This window comes from Diospyros lotus, chromosome 9 (assembly GCF_014633365.1).
Source record: "Diospyros lotus cultivar Yz01 chromosome 9, ASM1463336v1, whole genome shotgun sequence".
In the NCBI taxonomy this organism is placed as follows: Eukaryota; Viridiplantae; Streptophyta; class Magnoliopsida; order Ericales; family Ebenaceae; genus Diospyros; species Diospyros lotus.
Window position 1 is genome coordinate 18609663 of NC_068346.1, and position 22518 is coordinate 18632180.

Below are 22518 nucleotides of genomic sequence, written 5' to 3' on the forward strand. Positions count from 1 at the left end.
TCTATTGTGGATTGAGAATGAACCTGATTTATGTTGGCCGAAAAGTTTCATGCCTCTAGAGTAAGAGGCTCTGTCGAGAAATGGTGAGAATGGAAAGGTTCCAATGAAATTGAAGCTGAAAGTGGGTGATGAATTGAAAAGGGGTTGCTTAGGAAACAGTGCTTTGGTATAGGTATGAGACCCCTACTAGCGAGTAGTATCGGCCTAAGTATCTCTATATGCCTATGCGAAGAACTCCTAGTTTGGAGAAGGTTGTGGTCCAAGCGTGGTTAAGCTCGAGGTGAGAATGAAATGGTGCGGGCACCGCCAAGCTTGAGATGGATTCGGGTAGTGCACGTTATGAGCTGAAGCATGAGATTACCCACTATGAGGTGTGGGTATATGAGTTAGGTGTGAATCAACGTTCAGTGGCGATCGACTGGTCAAGGTGGGAGACCATGTGATGAATGGTTGAGTATGGCTAAAGGAGCCGAATGCTTGCTTCCCATATTATGTTGGCATGGTATAGTTGATCAGTAATGAGAAGTTGCCATAAGGATTGACTGAAACTATGTATGCATGTGATTAATGGCGGTATGCCATGGTGGAATGGGTGTTAGAGTGTCTTGTGGACACTAGAAGTGATATTGCGGCGGATGATCAATGCTAAGACGTTGCTGGTTGGACCAGCGTAAAGTCGTGGCCATGTGTGATTGGCAATGAAAAACGTTGTCGTGTGTGACCGGCGTAAAATTGTGGTAGGCTGATCAGTAATGCAATGTTAACGCATGTTTATTTCAGTTGATGGGAAAATGGGAAGTGGTCTACAAAGCGATGCTTCGAGGTAGTGGAAATCCATCATGAGATAGGCATTGCTGCAATAATCAGGTTCAACGACTAATGGTGCGGTTTGGCGAGAGGCCAAAGCGGTATTCGATTGATTAATAATCTCGAAAGTCGCAGGACCAAAAGCCTAAGAGAAGCCTTGAGGTGGGTATTGCCCGAGGTAAGGGTGAGAAAGGGATAGGCTATGAGATTCTCGAGTTTGAGAATTTGGTGAGTAGCCCAAGAATGTGATATCTGGGGCAGAAGAGAATGGTAAAGTAAATTTCAAGGACGAAATTCTTTTAAGTGGGGTGGAATATAATACCCTCGATGAGTCATGATAAAATTGTCGATTAAGGGAATAATGGTATATGAAAATTTTCATAATTGCCCTTGAATCAAAGAGAAGACACATATATATAGGATGCCTTAAGAAAGGCAAAACGGTAATTTGGAGTCCCGTCCCATAAAAGTAAATTATTTTTGTGAAGAAAATATTTATAAATTGGGGAATTGGATTTGTTGGGAGAATTTAATTCTTGTTTAAATGCATGAGAAAATGCATGGATAATTAGGAATTAAAATGAAAACTAAGTAGGGTAAATTGGTGACACTTGGCATAATCTTGTGAAACAAGAGAGAGATTAAAAGAAATTCAAAAAGGAAAGGAAAATGGTCTCTCAAGCATTAAATGAGTCATCATGGTGTGAATTAAAGAAATTCTTTATTAAATTGGATATTAGTCATGCATTTATGTGGGAAAATGATGGATTAAAGTAAATGCAAATTAAAAAGGATTATGTCTTTCAAGAGTGATTTAAATTAAATAAAAAGGAAATAGATATTAGTCTCCTTTAAATACTTGAAAATTTAGGGCATTTAAATTAAATGAGAAATGCTAAAAAATAATCAATCTTGTAAGACCCCATTTCGGCATAAAGTTGCCACGTGATTTCAGTGAGATTAAAATATCAAAAAATCGATTTAATAGTAAAATGAGTCGTCGAATTGACTGTAGAGAATGTCCTGGAGTGTAATTGGTTATGGAAAATGATATGGTCTCGATGAGCGTTCCAAAATAGGATTTATGAAAGTAAAAGAACTTTGAGTTGAGATGATTTTTGGTACAGCTAAAATACAGTTTCGTTTTAGGCTGAAATACCGAATTATAATAGAAGACTTCCGAAAAATCAACGGAACCCTAGGGGGCTCTAGTTTTTCATAACGATCAACTCTGAAGTGGTTTTAAGATGAAACAAAGGTCCGGTGATGGCGCATGGATGAAATTTTCCTTGTCGAGTAAGTTTGGAATTATTAATTTAGAATTTAATGTATCATAACGCAAATTAATTTATCGTTTGAGGATATAAGTGCAATTAGAGAATTTCCTAAGTGAAATGAAGATGAATTTTAGAATTTAAATGTGTAATTTTTATATAAGTTGATGCAATACATAATGTTATATATATATTTATGTATATTAGCTGTGTGAGTGTGTGCTGGTCTGATGGCTATGAGGATAAAAATGTATGCGAATGGAGGCGTGTGAGGCGGCCGAGATTCGCCTAAGATTTGAAGGAAATTTGTAGGGAGACTGGGCAGCAAAATTTGAGGAAAATCTGACGAGATAGGATTGCAACTGTAATATTTATATATATATATATATGTTGTGTGTGCTGTGTGCGTATGAAGAAATGGCCGAATCGGCCATGGCAGGGAGATGTGAGGATTTGGGCTTGGAAATGTGAGATCAAAGAGAGAGAGAGATCAGGCCATGAAGATGGCCGAAGGAAGCAACCGCTAGCGGCCATGGCTGCAAGCTCCAAGCGGCCATGGCAGCTCGGCAGGGGAGCTGGTGCGCGATGACGGGCAGCGAGGAGGGGACGCGGGCAAGCGCGGTGCAGGCGGTGCGATGGCCGGCGAAATGGGCATGGCGGAGGCAGTCGTGCGCAGGAAGCAGGGGAAGGGTAGAAGAAGAAGAAGAAGAAGAAGAAGAAGAAGAAGAAGAGAAGAAAGAAGAAAAAAAAAAAAAAAAGAAAAGAGGAGAAGGAGGAGGAGTTGCAGAGGCCACGCGAAGGAGATGAACAGGAGAGATGAAAAGAAAAGAAAAAAAAAAAGAAAAGAAAAAGAAAGAAAAGAAAAGAAAAAAATAGGAAAAGATATAAAGAAAAATCCTGAAAAATCCCCCAAAAAAGGAAATAAAGATGTATTAATATTTCGGAGATTTTGGTAAAAAAAAAAAAAATGGGTCGGGCACACATTCGCACGAAAATCGAGGTAGTGTACGAAAAATTGAGGTAATGCTCGAAAATTGATGTGGTGTGCAAATATCGAAGTAGGGTGCGAGAATCAAGGTCGGGTATGAGAATCGAAGCAAGTCTCGAGAATCAAGGTCGGTCACGCATTTCGAGGTTCGGTGCACGCATACCGATGCAATCTGAGAGGCTAGGTCAAAGTAAGTAAAATTCTCTAAAAAATTTCAAAAATTCAGAAATGTCATTTTATGTATTTTCATAGAGAAATATTTGAGAAAATAGTTAAGAAATGTTTAGTTTGGATTTATTGAGGAAAAATAGGAATAAATAAGAAGAAAAATAAAGGAAATGCAAGAAATTATGAAAAATAGGTTTTAATACTTATTTAAATAAATATGATGATTAGGATGTTTTGAAGCTTAAGTTGAAGTGATTTGTGCAAGTTTTGAGGTTAGCACGCAAATCGAGCCAGTCACACTTGAGGTTAAAATCACGCTTCTCGAGGTTTAAGCAGATTTCAAAGGTAAGTTAGTTTTCTCAAAAATTAATTTATTTATGAAAAGTATTTTCTGAAAACGTGTCCTATTGTTTGAAATGAAATGCCTATATGTTGAAATGATGTATGTTTCAAAGTATGTTTTGGCATGTTGACATGTTATGTTACGATGTGTTTGCACGTATGTGCATTGACATGTTATGATGAGATGCATACATACATAAACGTTACTATCCATCATGTATTGCATATGTTTGAGAGTACGGACAAGAAACGTCGGTTCAGGCCGATATGTAAGTTATTATGTCGGCTCAGGTCGATATGAAAGTTCTTAAAGGCTTGTCGGCTCAAACGGCCAAGTGGAAAGGACATTGTTGCATTTTGCACTCACGCATGCAAATTTTTAAATGAATGCTTATTTAGATGATTCATCATCTAACTTGGACTATGCCCCTGCAATATTCAAACGTTCCAGATGGAGATTGTAGCAGAAACGAAGATGAATGAGGCATGAAATGGCACTTGGCAAAGTGCATGATGAGATGAATGTGAATGAAATGTATGATATGTAGCCCATGTATTTAAGTTCTGCTACTTTGTTCTCTGAACGTTTTGAAAGTCCATGATGTAAGATATGATTTATGATTGAAGTTTAAGAAATGATAATGTATAACTCTATTTAAGGTTAATGTTGGTTAAGAACTTATATTATGTATTAAGTTATGTTGAGAGCTTATGTTCCATTAATGAATAGCCTTGTATTAAGGATTAAGTTCAAGAAGCGATGATGTAAGAGTTGATTTATGATTAATGTTATGATGTTAGGTTCGATTCTAGCTTCCGCATTTGATATATATGATAATTCTCTTTTGAGATAAATGTATGGAAATTTTTGGATAGATAAGAGCAATTATATAGTTTAGTCGTGGTTTAAATAGAAAAAAATTATTATCCCAAAATTGTCCCAGTTTAGTAGTGCCCAAAAAAGCAGGGCGTTACAAATCTTGAAATTAGTCAATATTTCTTAATTTTGAAAATTAGGTAATTAAGGGAATTGGAACCTTGATCCAATGGTTAAGGATTTAGCTTGAAGAGGATCAAGATCTAATGGCTACAATTGATTCTTGGAAGTGGCATGGATTGCCAAATTTGCAAATAAATAAATATCTAATGAGCCTAATAAAAAGAATGGATGATGGAGATTTAATCTCTAGTTTATCATCAAGGGTGGAGATTTAAAGAGTCTAGATGGCAAGGATTGTGCTTTTCTTTAAGGGTGGAGATTTAATTTCATCTTGATCTATGGCTAAAAATAAACCCTCTTAAAGCACAAGGATTGTGCTAGTTTCAAGGGTTAGGATTTTTTCTTCAAAAGAATGATCAAGGGTTAGAAATTAGTCTTGAATTTGTGAGATATCAAGACATTTTATATAAAGAAGAAAAATCTCTAAGTGAAAGTTTTGCTTGGTGGAAGAAATTAGAGAACAAGGGAAAGTTCTCTTGTGAGCTTCCAAAGGAAATGAAGGTAAGCTTTGATCTAAATCTTTTCTAGAAGAAAGAAAGAAAGTCTTCATTTCTCCTTTCATTCCTCTAGCCGTCAAGATCATCTAATGCTCTAAGAATCCTTTCCTTAAGGTGGTTGAAAGCAAAAGATGTCTTGGAAGGAAAATTTTGTCAAAGCTCTCAAGGGAGAAGAGGTAGGGGATGACCCCAAGTGGTGGGGTTTGCTTGCATTAGTAAGTGTCTTGTATGAGTTGCATGTAATGGTCACATTTGCATGATTTGTGTTCTAGTGTACCTATGGCCATATGGAGGACTAGTGATGTGGGAGGGGTTGGTTGGTGCCTTACCCTATGGAGGTTATAAGGGCATGGAAGACTATTCATTTATTACATTGCATTTTGTATTACATGTGTTTCTCATTTTTACATTTATTTATGCATAGCACCCTTACTGAGCAATGGCTCATAAGGTCCTTTGACCTTTTTGTAGGTGGAGAATCTTTTAAAGGAAAGAAAGTTTGGGGAAGGTTGAAAGAGATAGAGTAAGAAAAAGGGCATGTGAAGTTGAATGTGTTTTAGCTTGTGTAGTGTATGATGATGTATTTATTTAGTTGATATGTATGTATGCTTAATGTGGATGTATGGAGGAAAACTTTGATGTTTTGAAAGGCATTTGAGGTGTTTAAGTATTCTGGAAAATTTGGTTTAAAAAGGAAAAAATATATATAAAATAAATATTTTTGGTTGGATGGCAGTTGGCAAGGCTGGGCGCGCGCTGGGGCGTGACGGGCGCAGCTGCGCACCTGCTGTGCGCGGGGCCAGAAGGCCAGCCCTTGCGCGTGAGCGCGGGCGGCCTGCGCGCTGGGGTGCGGCTGGTGCGGCCGCTGCCCCTCCCTGCTGCTGTTTTATTTTTTTTATATTTATTTCTTTTTATTTATTTGTGCTATTTAGAATTTCTGGGAATAAGACATGTTTAAAAATAAATGAAATAAATAAATAAATGTGGATTTGAGCCTCCAAAATAATTATTAAATTAATGTAGATTTTGAGGCATTTTGGGAAAAATCCTATAATTTAGAAAATAAAATAAAGGTGTATTTTCCTTGAGTTTTGGAAAATGGACGAGGAAGCTTAGGTTGTGTTCTTTTTACTATTTTCAAGTCATTTTTAGTTTTCAATTTTCTAAAATAATGAAAATGCGTTCTCTTTGCTATTTTTAAAAATGTATTTTTGAAAATAAAAAAAAAATTATAAAGAAAACTCAAAACAACAAAAAGTTGTTTTGAATGTTTTCGTCCAAAACAAACACAAAACTCAAAACATATTTATTTATTTATATTTTATTATTGTAATGGAAAAAAATATTATAAAATTCATTAACTTTAAAATGTATATATATTTTTAATAATATATTAACATTAAATATTTATAATTTACTTAATAATCAAATTTATTGAATAAAATATCATTAAAAAAATATTTTCAAAATTTCAAAAAAGACGCGTTTTCTAATTTTCTATTTTGAAAAAATGACAAAGGGAACGCGTTTTCAATTTTTTAAAAACAGAGTATCAAAATAGAAAACTGAAAATGAATTCAAAACTCAAAACTGAAAATTGAAAAGTAAAGAGAACGTACCCTTAATGTTTGAATTTCAAAAATTTACTTCCTAAAGACTAGAAATTTGAGGTATTTTTCTAATAAATAAAGAAAAATAAATAGAGATTTGGTAAGAAATAATTTATTAAATTTTTTCAGAGAAAGATTAACCTAAATATTTTCTATAGGATTTTGGAAGTGAGAAGAATGGGTTAATAATTGGGCCAAAATTTATTTTCTAATAATTAAGGCCTTATGCTATAGTTAAATGAAACGAATATGATTTGCTTATTTTGTCGAATCCTAGGAAGTCATCCTTGGCTCTTCATTAAGAGTTTGAGAAGGGGTGACACTTTATGAGGTTCCGGGTTTTATTTCTGCATGGTCGTTTCAATATTTTCCCGGACCCTTGAGTGGAGCGAAGGGAGAGTGAAGCCTAGTTTCCACCTAGGGCGTTTCTCATTAAAACATAGCTCGCCTCTTTATTTTTTGTCTTAGTGAGTGAATAGTTGGTTGATTATTTACGAGTAACACCTGTAAGTGGGATCGGATTGCCCCCAAAGAAAGGGTTACAATAGTTTTTAACACTCAAATTAGTATACTAAATGAGCAGTAAAGTGCATTGAATACTTAAAACTTCTTTATTTATTTGTGGGAGTTCCATGCCTTTATATAGGTTAGGAGACCAAGATATTCGGAGTTATCACCTTTATGATTCTCATACTTGATGACTCGAGTTATGAGAAAATTTCTCGTACTAGATAAAAGCAGAAATGAGATGACTATCTTGGATTTCTCAAGTATGAGATGATTGAGTAAAGATAGTGTTGATCACTAATTATCTAAAAAAGAGATGAGCTAGATAGAGATATGGCCTTCAAATTGCTTGAAAATGTGATGAACCAAGAATTTATTTGTTGGTAGTTGTCCTTTAAACTGAGCTACAAGGAGCCATGTCATCTTCTTATCACTTAATGATACGATATATATACGTGATATACGTGATAAGATGAGGTTGCTTGTTCTTTTAGGGACGGCTTGGTAATTTTTATTTTTCTAAAGATTTCCACATCATAATGATATATAGTTGGAGAAGAAATCCCTAATGGTGAGACAATTTAAAAATATATAGTTGGAGAAGAAAGCCCTAATGGTGAGACAATTTAAAAGAACAAAAAAAGCCCTCATGTTGACAATGATCATTGTCCAATGGCCTAAAATTATTAAAAGGAAAAAAAAGCCCTAGTGTTGATAATAATCATGCCATTACTAACACAAAGGTCTTTTCTTTTCTTTGTGTTGGTAATCTCCACTCCACCTTCACTTCTTGGATTATATATCATAGCCCTTCTTACTTTTATGTCTAAATTTAAGGGGTATGCTTTAAACCACTATCAATCTCTCCACTTTATGAAAAAGTGAGTCAACAAAATGATATGGAGTAACGAGATATAAAAAATGTCACATCTCATTGAGTGGAGATAAAAGTACTAAAATGAGTATATAAAATTAAAAAAGAAACCCCGAATCTAAGATGAAACCCTTATCAATACTACATCTCAGAAAACATTACTCAAATTACACAACTTAAACAGGGAAATCAAACCCTGTTCCATTCTACAAAGCTTCAATAATCAATCTCACATGGTGTAAAGTGAGGAAGGGATTGAAAATAAAAATTAAAAAATGCAAACTTCGGAAATTTGACTGTAGATTGGAGTTTCCTATTTATCTATATTGGTAACTGTTTTCCTTCACTTTCACCCTCACCCTGTTGGATGAGATATTATACCATCATTGTTTTTTTTTTATATAATTATAATTTTAGCATCATAACAAAATTATATACCAATTTAACTATGGGTCGCATCTAAGCTTTGCCCCAATCAAGACCGCCGGTTGAAAGGGAGGGTCCTTCCCAACACTTAACAAAAAATTTGCAAGTGTTGAAACGTATACAGGATAAAGACCAACTAACTGAACCATTAAGAGTCTCTCTAGCAAATACCGGGGATCTCTATCTGGCCTACACCCCCTATTTCAACTGGGTGTCTGACTCTTGCTTGAATTCCGTTCAATGTTACATCGATGAATAAATTTCATTCTTATGCTCAAGTCATAATCAACGAAAAAATATAACATAATTCACTATTGCACATAAAAAATCGCGCAGTCAAATAAAAAGTAGTCCTTTTCATTGGTAAAAGGTAGAGAGGTCGATGTGTAGTTCACTCAGCATGACATATTACAAGCCATAATACAAGTCAGAACCAAGTTAGTTTGTTCTTCGTACAAGGGAGGACCCATGCATGTTGATAAAACAAATTCTGACTAGACAAGAAGGCGCAGAGAAAATTGGACATAAAAACTCGAAACTTGAAGGCAGCAGCAATGATTAAAGAAAACTTTGGCCCTTTTCAACTAGCTAAATGGCTGGGAGAGCTGTTGAACATAGTGTGCCACATATATGCTCTAGAAAGCACCATCTCCAGCTCTAAGTGTGTCCAATTTTGAGTTGGAAGGTGTTGCAAGAACATCACCATCTCTTGGAAATCAAGCTTCTGAAGCTGTTCTGACCACTGAAAATCAAGTACCACACATTAAGTATCTTGAATTACAGGCAAAAGAGAAGAAGTTATCATAACCACATTCATGTCTAATCCTGCGTACAAATCTGAGGTGTAGTTGTGGCCTTGTGGGCGAAAAAGTTTTTTTTTTTTTTTTTTTTTCATCATGAAAACTGACTTCTAGAGTTGAGAGAAATAATATAACACAGCATGAATGCACCCAGATGCTCATGTGACGGTTTCCGGCACATAATAGAACTGTAGAAGTATGTTTATTAAGTCAAGGTGATATGGATGTTACCCTACAATGAAATTAACATTGGGGACCATGGCATTAGATGGGTGGGTTGAGGGAAGAAATGCATGAAATGACACTGCTTTTGTTGAGGGTAAAAATTATAATATAAGAAGATAAGTTAACCCTTCATTTAACAACTTAAACCTTTATATGAGATAATGATTAGCAATTCAACGTGATATTAGAGCAGGCAAAAATACTGAGTTCAAACCTCATAACTAATTCAATATATTTTATCAACTGCACACATTTGGACTAATCACACCTGAGGAGGCATGCTGAGAATAAAAGATATAACATAAAATGGTTACCTGAACCCTCTATCTACCAACTTAAGATTTCAGATAAGATGGTGGTTAGCAACTCAATGGCTTGGCTCACAGCCAACTGCCCAAAATGTCATGGTAATTATCATTCAAAGGCACTGATAGCATGCATAGAAATGCTGCCTTCTTTTCTTTTGTTTTTTTTTTTTTTTGTTTTTGGTTCTTTTTGTGGAAGAGTTAAATAATTAAGGCAGCTTAAGTTTGTTTCTGTTAGTAGTTATTCTGTTAATATTGTTTTGCTTTCCGTGTGTTTTGAGCTATGTATATAAATAGCTCAACTGTTTATTTGTGGGGTGTGGTTTTATTTCTTGAGATCAGTAATACATTTTGTATTCTATTTTCTCTCAACCTCCATGTTCGTTTTACCTTGTTTTTGAATTTCACATGGTATCAGAGCCATTCTAATGGCTTCCGATCGAATTGTTGACTCCGCCCCTTCTTCTCCTCCTCCTCGTCAATATAATTTGTCAATATAATTTGAGCCTGTCAGTCACCTCGCAATCTGATTTCTCTGCAATTGTGAAGGCTTTTAGTTATATTCCTCTGAAATTGGATGCAAGAAATTACATTTTCTAGAAGGTGCAAATTCTCGCCACTATTCGCACCTTCGATCTTGTTTCGTTTTTGAACAAGACAACTCTTCCGAAGAATGTGACTACTCCTGACGGAGAGACAGTAATGAATTCGGAGTACATGAATTGGCTCTATTCTGATCAGCTCTTGCTCGGCTGGTTGTTTTCCACAGTCAGTGAAGAGGTGCTTGCTCAGGTGATATATTTAGAATTATAGGCTAAGGTATGGATTTTGTTGGAGAATTTATATGCTAGGCAGACACTAGCAAAATCTTTCCAACTTAAGCAACAACTATGATCTGTTAAGAAGGATAGTATGTCTATTAATGACTATGTTTTAAAGATCAAAACCATAGGCCACGAACTTGCAGCCATAGGAGAACCGGTAAATGATAATGAATTACTGCTGGCAATTTTAAATGGTTTAGATCAAGATTATGAGACTATTGCGAGTCTCATAACCTATCAAATGGACGACATAGACTTGGAGAAGGTCCAATATCTTCTACTCATGCACAAACAACGATTGTTTGCTAAGAATTCACCGTTAACAACACTTAACTTTGATGTTTCTGCACCTTTGACTGCGAATGTGGCGTCATACTATACTGCTCAAAGCAATGGAGGATCTAACAATAGTAGAGGAGGATTTGTTAATCGAGGAGGTGGTACTAGTTTTAGAGGCGGTAGAGGTCGTGGTAGAAACTCTAACAGACGTATCTACTATCAATTGTGGGGCAAGGCAAGTCACTTTGCAGATCGGTGCTACTACCGATTTGATAAGAATTTTCAAAGAATGACTGGTTATAATAATGGCAGATCACAAAGAGGTAATGGAAGTATTCCGCAAGTGGATGCTCGTGGTTATAGTCCTCAACTGGATGCTCATGCTTATGTGACTTCTTTTAGTGACTCTAACGGAGCATTCATGCCTGACTATGGTTCAATCCAGGGTTCTCACTATGGTTCAGTCCAGGGTTCTCACTATGGTAACCTTCCTTCTAAACCTCTTTTGCATCCTTCTGACCAATTTACTTCTCCATCAGGTGTTCCAAACTAGTCTTGGTTCGTGGATTCCAATGCCACGAATCGTATTACCTCGAATTTGAACAATCTGTCAGTCCACACTCCATATTATGGTGGGGATAAAGTTACTATAGGCAATGGTAAGCAATTACCTATAACACATGTTCTTTACAAACTTTTCCTCACTCAACCTCTGTTTTGTGTGTTCCAAACATTTTTCATGTTCCAAGTATGAAGAAAAATCTACTTAGTGTGTCTCAGCTTACTTGTGAACATAATGTGATAACTGAATTTCACTCTAATATTTGTTTTATAAAAGACAAAACTACCGGATGAGTGCTGCTCTAGGGACACCTTAAGGATGGGCTATATTGGTTGGAACCAGCTTCTAAGTCTATTGTTGACAGCAAGTCTGCCCATCCTCTAACATGTGTTTCAGTTCCTTCAGTGTCTTACCTTTCTTCTTGTACGAGTGATAATAAATGTACTAATCAACAATGTGATAGACAGTGCTCATTTGGCCATGAGATGTCTAAGTCTGTAACTAAGGCTAAGATTAAACCTAGAACAGTTGTATGTAAACAATGGCATGATCGATTAGGTCATCCATCTCTACATGTGTTACGTTTGGTGCTGAATAAAATTGGATTACCATGTTCCATTAATTATTTGTCTTTTTGCGATGCTTGTAAAGTTGGAAAACTAAGTCAGCTTCTATTTTCTAGGCATGATATCACAGTTAATGCCCCCCCTTAATTAGTCTATTTAGATCTTTGGGGTCCTGCCCCTGTATTGTCCACAAAGGGTTTTCGATACTATGTTATATTTGTTGATGCCTATACCCGATATACATGGTTCTATCCTCTTAGACTCAAGTTCGATGCTTTGTCAGCATTCATGATATTTCATAAACTTGCGAAAATTCAATATAAAACCAAGCTTTGTGCATTGCAAACCGATAATGGGGGGGAGTTTAAGTCCTTTGTTCCTTATCTTCAATCTCATGGAATTCAATCTAGACTTACTTGTCCTCACACTCATCAACAAAATGGTGTGGTGGAAAGGAAGCATCGACATATTGCTGAAATGGGCCTTACCATGTTGTCTCATGCTAGTCTACCATTAAAGTTCTGGGTTGAGTCTTTTCAAATAGTCGTGTGTCTCATAAATTTGCTTCCCTCTTCTTCTATATAGTTTCAAATTCCTTTTGAAAGATTATATAATCACACCTAACTACAGCATGTTGCAACCATTTGGTTGCACCTTTTTTCCACTTTTACGACCATATAATAAATACAAATTCAATTTCCATTCTGCCAAATGTGTTTTTCTTGGCTACAGTCAAAACCAAGCTGGGTATAGGTGTCTCCATCCTTCTGGTAGAGTTTATGTATCTCGCAATGTTGAGTTTAATCCTTCTGAATTTCTGTTTCCTCAGTTGTTTTCTACTTCCTACTCCTCTTCACTCTCAACTTCAAGTTCATGAGGTCATTCCACTGCTTTCCTTCATCCTACTGTTTCTTTTTCATCTTTCTTGTTCTATCCTAGAGCAGCTCAGTCCGTGTCCTCAGCTCTACCAACCCCTCCTACTGTGCCATCTTCTAGCACATTTTTGTCAGACACTTCTCTTACATCTAGCATGCCTGAACCTATAGCTCCGCCTGTTGCCTCTAAACCTAAGCCACCTGTTAAGTCTAAACTTGTTAGACCTATTTCGGCACCATCTGTTCACCCTATGCTCACCAGACTTCGAGCCAAGTCTCTTGCTCTGTCTCCTCCACAAGCCTTAGTGAGTTCTCTTGAACCTAGTTCAGTAAGTGAAGCTCTTTTAGATTCACGATGGGTTAAAGCCATAGAGGATGAGTATCGAGCCTTGGAGAGAAATCATACCTAGATGTTAATGCCTTTTTCCAGTGACATAAATCTGATTGGGAATAAGTTGATTTTCTGGATTAAGTATAATTCTAATAGGTCCATACTTAAGTATAAGGCTAGGTTAGTGGCAAAGGGATTTCTTCAAAAATCCAGGAGTTGACTATGCTGACACATTCAGTCCTGTGGTTAAGGCTCCCACTATTCACATTTTGTTCTCCTTGGCTGTTCAGTTTGGTTGGGAAATACAGCAAGTAGATGTAAATAATGCATTTCTCAAAGGAGATTTGAGTGAGACAGTATATATGGTCCAGCCTGAGGGGTTTGTGAGTTCTCAATTTCCTCAGCATGTCTGTTAGCTCAAGAAATTGCTTTATGGTCTAAAACAAGTTCCTCAAGCTTGGTACACTAAGCTAAAGACAGTACTTCAGTGTTGGGGCTTTGTTCGATCTGTATTTGATGCCTCGTTGTTTATTAAACAAGCTGCTAATCATGTGTAGTTTATATTGGTTTATGTTGATGACACCTTGATTACTGGCTCCAGTTCAGCTGCTTTGCATGGGTGTATAGCAGATCTTGGTCATGCCTTTGCCCTAAAGACTCTAGGAGTAGTGAATTATTTTTTGAGCTTTGAAGCATATAGAGATCGCTCTGGTCTTTATCTTAATCAGTCCAAGTATGTGCGTGATCTGTTGTGTAAAGCGTCAATGCAAGACTATAAGCCCTGTAGTTCTCCTATGGCTGCTGGAACTTATTTGACTGATGATGGAGAACTATTTTCTCAGCCTAGTTTGTATCGCACTCTGATTGGCTTACTTCAATATCTCATCTACACTCACCCTGATATAGCTTATACTACAAATAAGTTGAGCCAATTTATGACAGCTCCTAAAATGCAACACTAGTTGGCATGTAAGAGGTTGTTGAGGTATATTACGGGCACGATTGGTTTGGGGTTAGTGTTCACTTCCTCACCAAAAGATCTATCTTTAGTGGTCTACACTGATGCTGACCACGCTGGTTGTCAGGTTACTCATAGATCTACTAGTGATTATTGTGTCTACATTGGTCCAAACTTGATTGTGGGGGGATCTAAGAAGCAATCAGTTGTAGCTGGGTCTATTGGGGAGGCAGAGTACCGTGCAGTTGCATTGGGAGTGACTGAACTTTTGTGGCTTAAGCAGTTATTGATGGAGTTGGGTTATCCATGTGTAAATACTCCCATTGTGTGGTGTGATAATCTAGCAGCCAAAAGCATGGTTGAAAATCCTATGCATCATTCTTGTACGAAACATATTGGGGTTGATGTTCATTTTGTATGTGAAAAAATAGAAAATGATGAGGTGAAAATCAGGTATGTTCCTACTACTGAGCAAGTTGCTTATGTGTTTACTAAGGGACTATCAAGAGATCGTTTTGAACTGCTATGCTAGAAGTTGGGCCTTATAGAGACACCAGGTCACTTAAAAGTAAAGAAGAGTGCCAGAGTGTTGAAGGAATCGGAGCCTAAATTGAAGGGGAGTGTGGAAGAGTTAAATACTTAAGGCAGCTTAAGTTTGTTTATGTTAGTAGTTATGCTGTTAATATTGTTTTGCTTTCCGTGTGTTTTGAGCTATGTATATAAATAGCTCAACTGTTTATTTCTGGTGTGTGGTTTTATTTCTTGAGATCAGTAATACATTTTGTATTCTGTTTTCTCTCAACCTCCTTGTTCATTTTACCTTGTTTTTGAATTTCACACTTTTCAACTTGCAAGACTGATATGTGAATACTCATGTCAGAACTGATCTTGACCAGCATGCAAGACTGACAGTGTGGAAAAGCATGTTGTGTTAAACATGTCTTGCCCCCCAACAGGTTGTCAGGACAATGACAATCATTTTATGAAATTCTTTGAAACAAAAAACATTGTCTCCAGATGAATTTGGAACAGGTTTTTAGCAAGCCCATCTTCAAGTATGCCATATACCAAAGATGAATGACATTGACCCTTGCCCCGATGCCAAAATTTAAAACAGAAAAGTAAAAGAAATTGCAATAGGTACCAAATAAAATCAGCAAATCAAGTAAGAAGCTATATTACCGTCAAAAGAAAACTGGCAAATATGTACACAAGGAAATCTGGCAATGCATCTCCTTCAGCAAGGTAAGTGTCCCACAAGCGGGTAACGAGATGAAAAGGTATCTAGGAGGACATACAGATTTATTAGCTACCTGTTCTTTTTTATGATAAAATTAGTCATCTATCAATTTAACCATGTAATAATGCAATCTTGAGATAAAGGCCTTCACCTAATTTTTTCATTAAATATAAAATAAATAAACAAATAACTACTAAATGAAGCATAAAGTCAAAGCAAACCTCACGTATTAGAAGACAATTGAACCACCGGAAAGCAAATTGAAGGAATTCAAGCCCTTGCTCCTCCATGTGTCTTGAAACAGGTTCTGGAAAACTCAGAAAGAGCAGACTCATTGTAAGGCACATTATTTCAAAAAGAGCAGACCTGTTAAGATATAATGTTAACAACATAGATGTGGCATTCGAACACAATCCACAGAGAGAGAGAGAGAGAGAGAGATTAATAAAAAAAACAGTTTATTGGCATCGCCTCGTTCAAATTTTGCACCAAAATCACATAAAGAAAAGAAAAAGAAAATGAGAAGCCTAAGTATAACAGAAATTTGTAACAAAGACCAAAACTCCTGCATGTCAGTGGTTTTTCTGTGTTCCATCATTGCATAAAACTATACGTTTCAGGACATATAAACACGTTTTCTCCCATTATGTAGACAAGAATTTGCAGCAAAGCGAGTCAGGTTCCACTCTATGTAAGGTGTTTCTTAGGAGGTGTCAGATACTTCCATGATACCATTTGACCCATATAATATGACAGTAAAGAGTATCTTGTTTGCATGTTATTGTGATGAAACATGCTTTATCTAGTAACATGTTTTCTTGAATATTGCATCCTGGAGGTTGCTTGGGTTTTAGTTTAAAATTGCATCTAAGCACTTCATTTTCCAGAAAGCCTTTATTATTTTTCCAAAAGAGCAAGGTGGTCTAACTTTAGATATAAATGGGTCCCCAACATAACTTCAATAAACTAATATCTCAGTGAAAATTAATATCTAAGAGAAGAGATAGGTTGGTGAGAAGACCAAAATGTTAGCTGAATTAGAATATAAATTTTGGTATGCAAGGAGGGACTGGGACAGTTGTTGTGGGTAAGATTTTACAGGATGAGGTAGTTGATGTAAAGAGATTGGGAGATAGAATTATCTCAATTAAAGTTGCTCTAGAAGAGGGGGGTATGAATATTGTTACTGCAATACATCAGAAGTTGGAAAGGAAGAAGTGATAGAGGAATGTTGGAATGATTTAGAAGGTGGTTGCAAGGAATACCCAGAGGTGAGAAGACCATTATAGGAGAGGACTCAATGGTGAATGGTCATCTAGGCAGAGAAGTGAATAGGAATAAATGTGCATGGAAGTTATGATTTTAAAGAAAGAAATAATAAGGGAAAAGCTTTTGAATTTTATCATGGCATATTATCTCATTATAACTAATACCTTTTTTGAAAAAGTAGCTTATCTACTGCCCAAATAGACTTCCTATTTAGAGAAAAGGATTTTTTGTGGTCTTGTAAGGATTGCAAAGTTATACAGAGAGATTACCCACCACTCAATATAGACTTACAGTCTTCTAAGAAGCAAAGTCCAACAATAAAATTGTGTGATTTAAAGGGCAAAAAGAAAGATATTTTCAAGACAAAAAGTGTGACAAAATATATTCCATTGTGGAAGTGAGGCAGTACATTATGAGTAGGTAGAGTGAAATGAAAACCTGTTCCGGGAGAGTTGAAAGGAAAAGGTCCAAACCAAAAAGTCATGGTGGTGGAGTGGGGAAGCACAAGGAAAAAAAAAAAAAAAAACATGATACAGAAAACTTGCTACAAGACTCAACATGCATGACCTAATAAGAAAATTTTGAAGATGTATATTTTAGCTAAATGGAGGTAAAGAGGGGCATTACTGAAGCAAGGTGAAAAACTTATGAAATTGTTCAACCAAACTTAACACAAAAGACGGAAAAAGATATGCGTGCGTGTGTGTGTGCGCGTGTGTTGGCTTAAACAAGAGAGAGAATAAAGCAAGAGATTTGAACCAATAAAGGGTATAAAAGGCAAAAACCAAAAGGTACTAGTAAATGAGGAAGCAATCAAAGAGAGATGAAATGAGTATTTCTAGAAGCTATTCAATGAATTTGAAAATGAATTACTATGTTGGGACATCTTAGTGATTCTGAAAAGATAAAATTATGTTATTTTATGGATGCATTATAAAAATTATATATTCTATAGATGCATTTATCTAGAATAAATGAAGCAAGTGATACAAAAATTAAGAACGGTAAAGCAATTAGATAATGAACTCAAAGAGTTACATCAGGCTCTAATCTCTTTGCACTTGTAATGGATGAACTCAATAAACAAATTCAAGAAGAAATACGTAGGTGTATGCCATTTGTAAATGACTTTATCTTGGTGGATGGAACCAAAACAAGAGAGAGAGAGAGAGAGAGAGACTTGAATGCTTAACTCAAGATATAGATGAATATTTACAATCTAAAGGTTAATTTTTATGGAACATAAGTTTAGTAAAAAACAGTAGAAGTGTAGATGATATTATGGTGACAATTGAAGATCAAGTCATCACAAGAAAAATTAATTCAAACATCTTGGAATCTAGGATCAATTGTCCAAAATGATAAAGAGATTAATGAGGATGTTACTCAAAGAATTAAGGTACCATGGTTAAAATGAAAAAGTGTATCTAACATTTTATTTGGTAGTAAAATCTCATTAAAGCTAGAACAAAAGAATTATCAGAGGACTATAAGATAGGCTTTGCCACATTGGTCAAGGTTGAGAGAGTAAAGAAACAACAATTTCAAATCAGTACCTGAAAAAAGTTCAACAATTTCAAGATTTAAGACATTGATGTTAGAAGAGCTACCTACAGAGAATAGCTCTCACAAGGAACATGCAACATGAGTTTGACTTAGATCATGTAACAAGTCTTTCAAGCTAGCCACATGACCAGATGATCCCCAACCTTAACCACACTAATGTTAGGATAGGTTGGGCGATGAAAATTCTTTTTCCAAGACAGATTTAAAGAGTGCATACCATTGGACACACATCCAATTCCAATTTTTTGGGGCCTAGAAATAAGGAACTTTTTGCTTTAGGCAATCTTATTTTAGAGATTTCTTGGTCAAGAAGGCTCCCATTTGGTTAGATTTTTTCTTTTTTTAATAAATCAATTTTGATTAGCAATTATTTTGATTTCTAGGAATTAGACTTGACATTAGGTCATATGAATTTTAAGTTAGCGATTTCTATTTTCCCATATTTTCAGTTAATCAACCTTGTATTGGTATATAAAAGTTTCCGATATGAATTTTACATTCTAGAATACAACATTTCTTCTTCTTCTTCTTCCTCTTTTTTGTTTCCTTGTGCACACAAAAATCTTTTTCATACCCACAAATGACATGCAATTTTTTAGTATAAGCCAGAGTGATCTAGTTTTTGAACCTATGCTACACAAACAATACTAAACTCTTGGACATACCTATGCATAATTTTGATTTATATCAATATACTAAAATTAAGTTTAAGAAGATTTGGCACTTGGACTACATCTGCACCCCAAAATCATATACGCATCCATATAACAAAGAAGATAGTCATGGATAAGGATAGAGGAAGACCAAAGGAAGCCTGACAAGGCATGATATGAGATAAAATAGCCCCACAGAAAATATGATCATGGTTCGTTAGAGATCTCTGCATGCCAGTTTCTAAACAGAAGCATTTCCATTTTTTCGTAAAATTAAGTATTGTTCTCTTTCTTTCATTTTTTTGGTCAGGAAGTAGTCTTTGACAAACTTATCTATGAATTTCCAGTTTGCACTATAACTGGAGCAATAGTTTAGAAGCACTCTGCAAGAATTCCCTAATGTGTGGATATACAATAAACCTAGAAATAAAACCCATTAGTTCAAAAGTAAAAATTCCATACTTGAATATGTCCCATGCTGTACAAAAGGGCGTCCGTAGTGCATGGGCTCCTGGTTTTATAAGGCTTAGGAGAAGGTCATTTTTGTATACCCTTCCAAAGAGGTAGTTTTCCCAACTTGAAGCCATGACTTTCCAGTCACGAAGGGGTGTTGAGAGTAAAAATAATAATATAAAAAGTAAAGTTAAACCTTTATCTAGCAACATAGGCTTTTGAATCAAATGGTGGTTAATAATTTAACATGGTATTAAAGTAGGTAAAGGTCCTAAGTTCAAACCTCACCACTAACCCAATATCTAAATTGTTGCATTTGTTTGGACTATAGCTAAGTAGTGAAAAGCATGGCCACATGTGAGGGGACATGTCGAGAGTAAAAATAATAATATAAAAGATAAAGTTAACCTTCTATCTAATAGTTTAAGCTTTTAGATTAGATGGTGGTTAATAATTCAACAAGTAGCAACCTTACCATTGCTAACAAGGTTGGCATGAATATATAATTTTTTTAGAAAACAAAGGAGTCAATTAATATGGTTTTTTTTTTTTTCTATCAATTTTAGAAATTGCAGGTTTTCACATTTCTGAAACGCAGAAATTGACCTCACTCCTTAGCCTTCATCTATCAAGCGACAGTATACTTTGAATCCTCACAAGACCAAGCCTCCTTTGTTACAAGACTCACTACAATCTCTATAAAACTACATGCAATATGACTGAAGTTAAGAGTTCATAAAATCAGTGCATAAAAATAAATGTATTTCTAAGTTTATCTTGTATTCCTAGTAAGAAATACTTATAAAAGAAACAAAAGCAGATTAACTGGTTTCTCCACACATCAGGCAAAGCTTGACGAAAACATACGGAAAATAATCAAAAGTGGACAGCAAATGCAGTAAGAAATTGGGACAGAACTTAATTTAGCAAGTGGTGCAAGCAACAAAAACATTACACTATCAGTGGACATACCATCAATTCGCCTAACCAATTCCTTCAGCTTAAACACGAGCCTCTGAATTCCTGGTTGAGCAAATGTGTAATGGTCTTGCATGCCATCCAGCAACTTTGAGAGACACCAATAGCAGTCAGCTTCAACATTAGTGATTTTCTCAGGAGCTAGATCCAATGTAGACCAATTATCCACGCCCCCCTCCAAGTATTCTGACAAGAAAACTACTAAAAATGGTGTAGCAAGATCATTGATTCCCTGAACATATCCACTTGCAGGATGTCGTATAGCCCTGGGAATGGGAGAAAATGGAAAAGAAAAGTAAAGGAAAAGAAAGGGAAATTATAAATAATGGCCAAGAAGTAAGAAACTATTATGACCGGACCACCTATTTGAACAGGCTTTTTCCAGTGAAAAATGAAAAGAAGCATGTACAACAACACAGACAATAATTACAAGCCTTAATCCCACTAAAAACAAAAAAATCATACACTGTCAAATATGAAACTGATGGAGAAAGTGGATTAACAAATATGATATCTGTGGCCATAAATTGAGTGTGCAATTTCATGCCAAGGTACAAAAAGGACTTGAGGCTACCAATCCACAGTCTTCCAATCACAGTACGTGAGACATCAATATTCTTAGAAGAGGATTTTCTAATGCCTTTGCAAAGAGGTAGAATTGCTTTTATGCAAAAATCAATGCTAAGGTGCCGGACAATGTGGTAGCATCCATAAAAGGCCATTATTCTGGCGGACCTAACTTTTAAGGCACAATAATTGATATCAAACAGTTCTTCCCTTTCAAAAGAGCAGCACCAAGGTGTAACTTCAAAAGGGTGGGCAAAATCATTTATTTTCTTCCATATGTGCATGTGGTAAATGATAAAGCAATTCTTAACTTTAAAAACAAAACAAAAAAATAAAAAAAGGAATGGAAGAAAAAAAATAGAGAGAGGGGTACTTAACCAGGTATAAAGTATGCGCTCTAAGGATTTCTGAACAGCTGCTTGCTGAAAGAAGGGGACATCAGGAACAGTTCTAGGACAATCTACAGCGATCTAAGAAGGGAAAAGAAGATTAGCCACATTCGTAGTCAGAAAAAACATACTCAATGAGAAGGGAAGGTACATAAAAATTGAAAAAAGTGTTCGACACACATCTCAGTACCTGGCGAAGCATGTTAATCTCCTCATCTGTGCGCTCAGTATCTGAGATTTCACAATACTGAGCAACACAATCAAGATACTCTAGACGCTTTCTTCTCAAAACACCATCCCTTCGATCTGAATTAGGGGGTGCATATCCCTGTTGTCAGTCCATTTTTAAAATTTCAAACAAGCAACATATAGTAGAATTTGAGTTAAACAGATGAATATACTTTTCACTGTCTCACAAAGTCAACAGCAATATAACATTCCAAATCACCAAATAACAATCTAGTTCCTTCTAAAAGATACTATTACTTGCAAAAAGATGCACTAATAAATAGAAACTTCTCCAATCATTCTGGTCAAGAAGCTCGCCAATTTATGTGCCACCTTACATATTTAGAGTTATGCCACAGGAAATTCCAAATTCTTAATCATATTTTGACTTTTAAGATTTTTTTTTTTAAAAAGATGTATTAGTGAAGATATCCTTAGAAGAAATAATATGCATGATGGAAAATTATGAAGCATGGGCACTCCAAAATGGATGTTCCATAACTCATCAACAAGCTGAAACAGGCGTTAGACAAACCTTATGCAGTGTCCAACAATGATCCCTTGACTGAAATTGGGTCACCTAAAAAACTAATAATTGGAGCACAGGCTTTTGTTTTTGTATTTTTAATTGACACTGTATATTACCTTTGGTGTTTTTTGACCTGACTTTATCTTACTCTACATCTTTATGCCATATAATAGATTGAAGAGTTATTTTATATGCTTAAATTTTGTAAATTGAATTGAATCATCATTATCCATGTCAGTTTCTTGTTTCCCAGTCCAAATTGGTGCTCCATGCATTGAAGTACAACAAAAGGATGCCACTCATTTACAAAACAGGAAGAGAAAAAAACCTTTACAGCATCTAGAGTCTAGACATATTCATAATAAGGAATGTACATAAACTATATAAAATAAGATTGAGACATAACCCGTTAAAGAAAATCTACAAAA

The 22518-nt window shown here is 35.7% G+C and overlaps 1 protein-coding gene across 4 annotated transcripts in view; it reads right to left on the reverse strand.

Moving 5' to 3' along the window:
- Window positions 1-8823: 8823 nt before the first annotated feature.
- LOC127809820 (GTPase-activating protein GYP1) overlaps window positions 8824-22518 on the reverse strand; it is a 34792-nt gene continuing 21097 nt past the window's right edge. For 2 of the 4 annotated variants that reach the window (XM_052348946.1, XM_052348948.1), the window contains exons 5-10: window positions 21524-21661; window positions 21323-21414; window positions 20372-20643; window positions 15680-15765; window positions 15401-15502; window positions 8824-9235 (exon numbers count right to left, since the gene is read on the reverse strand). In XM_052348946.1, coding sequence (XP_052204906.1) covers window positions 9074-9235; window positions 15401-15502; window positions 15680-15765; window positions 20372-20643; window positions 21323-21414; window positions 21524-21661 — 852 coding nt within the window. In that variant the 3' untranslated portion in view covers window positions 8824-9073. The remainder of the gene's footprint in view (window positions 9236-15400; window positions 15503-15679; window positions 15766-20371; window positions 20644-21322; window positions 21415-21523; window positions 21662-22518) is intronic. The other 2 variants (XR_008025287.1, XM_052348947.1) reach the window with 2 other exon arrangements.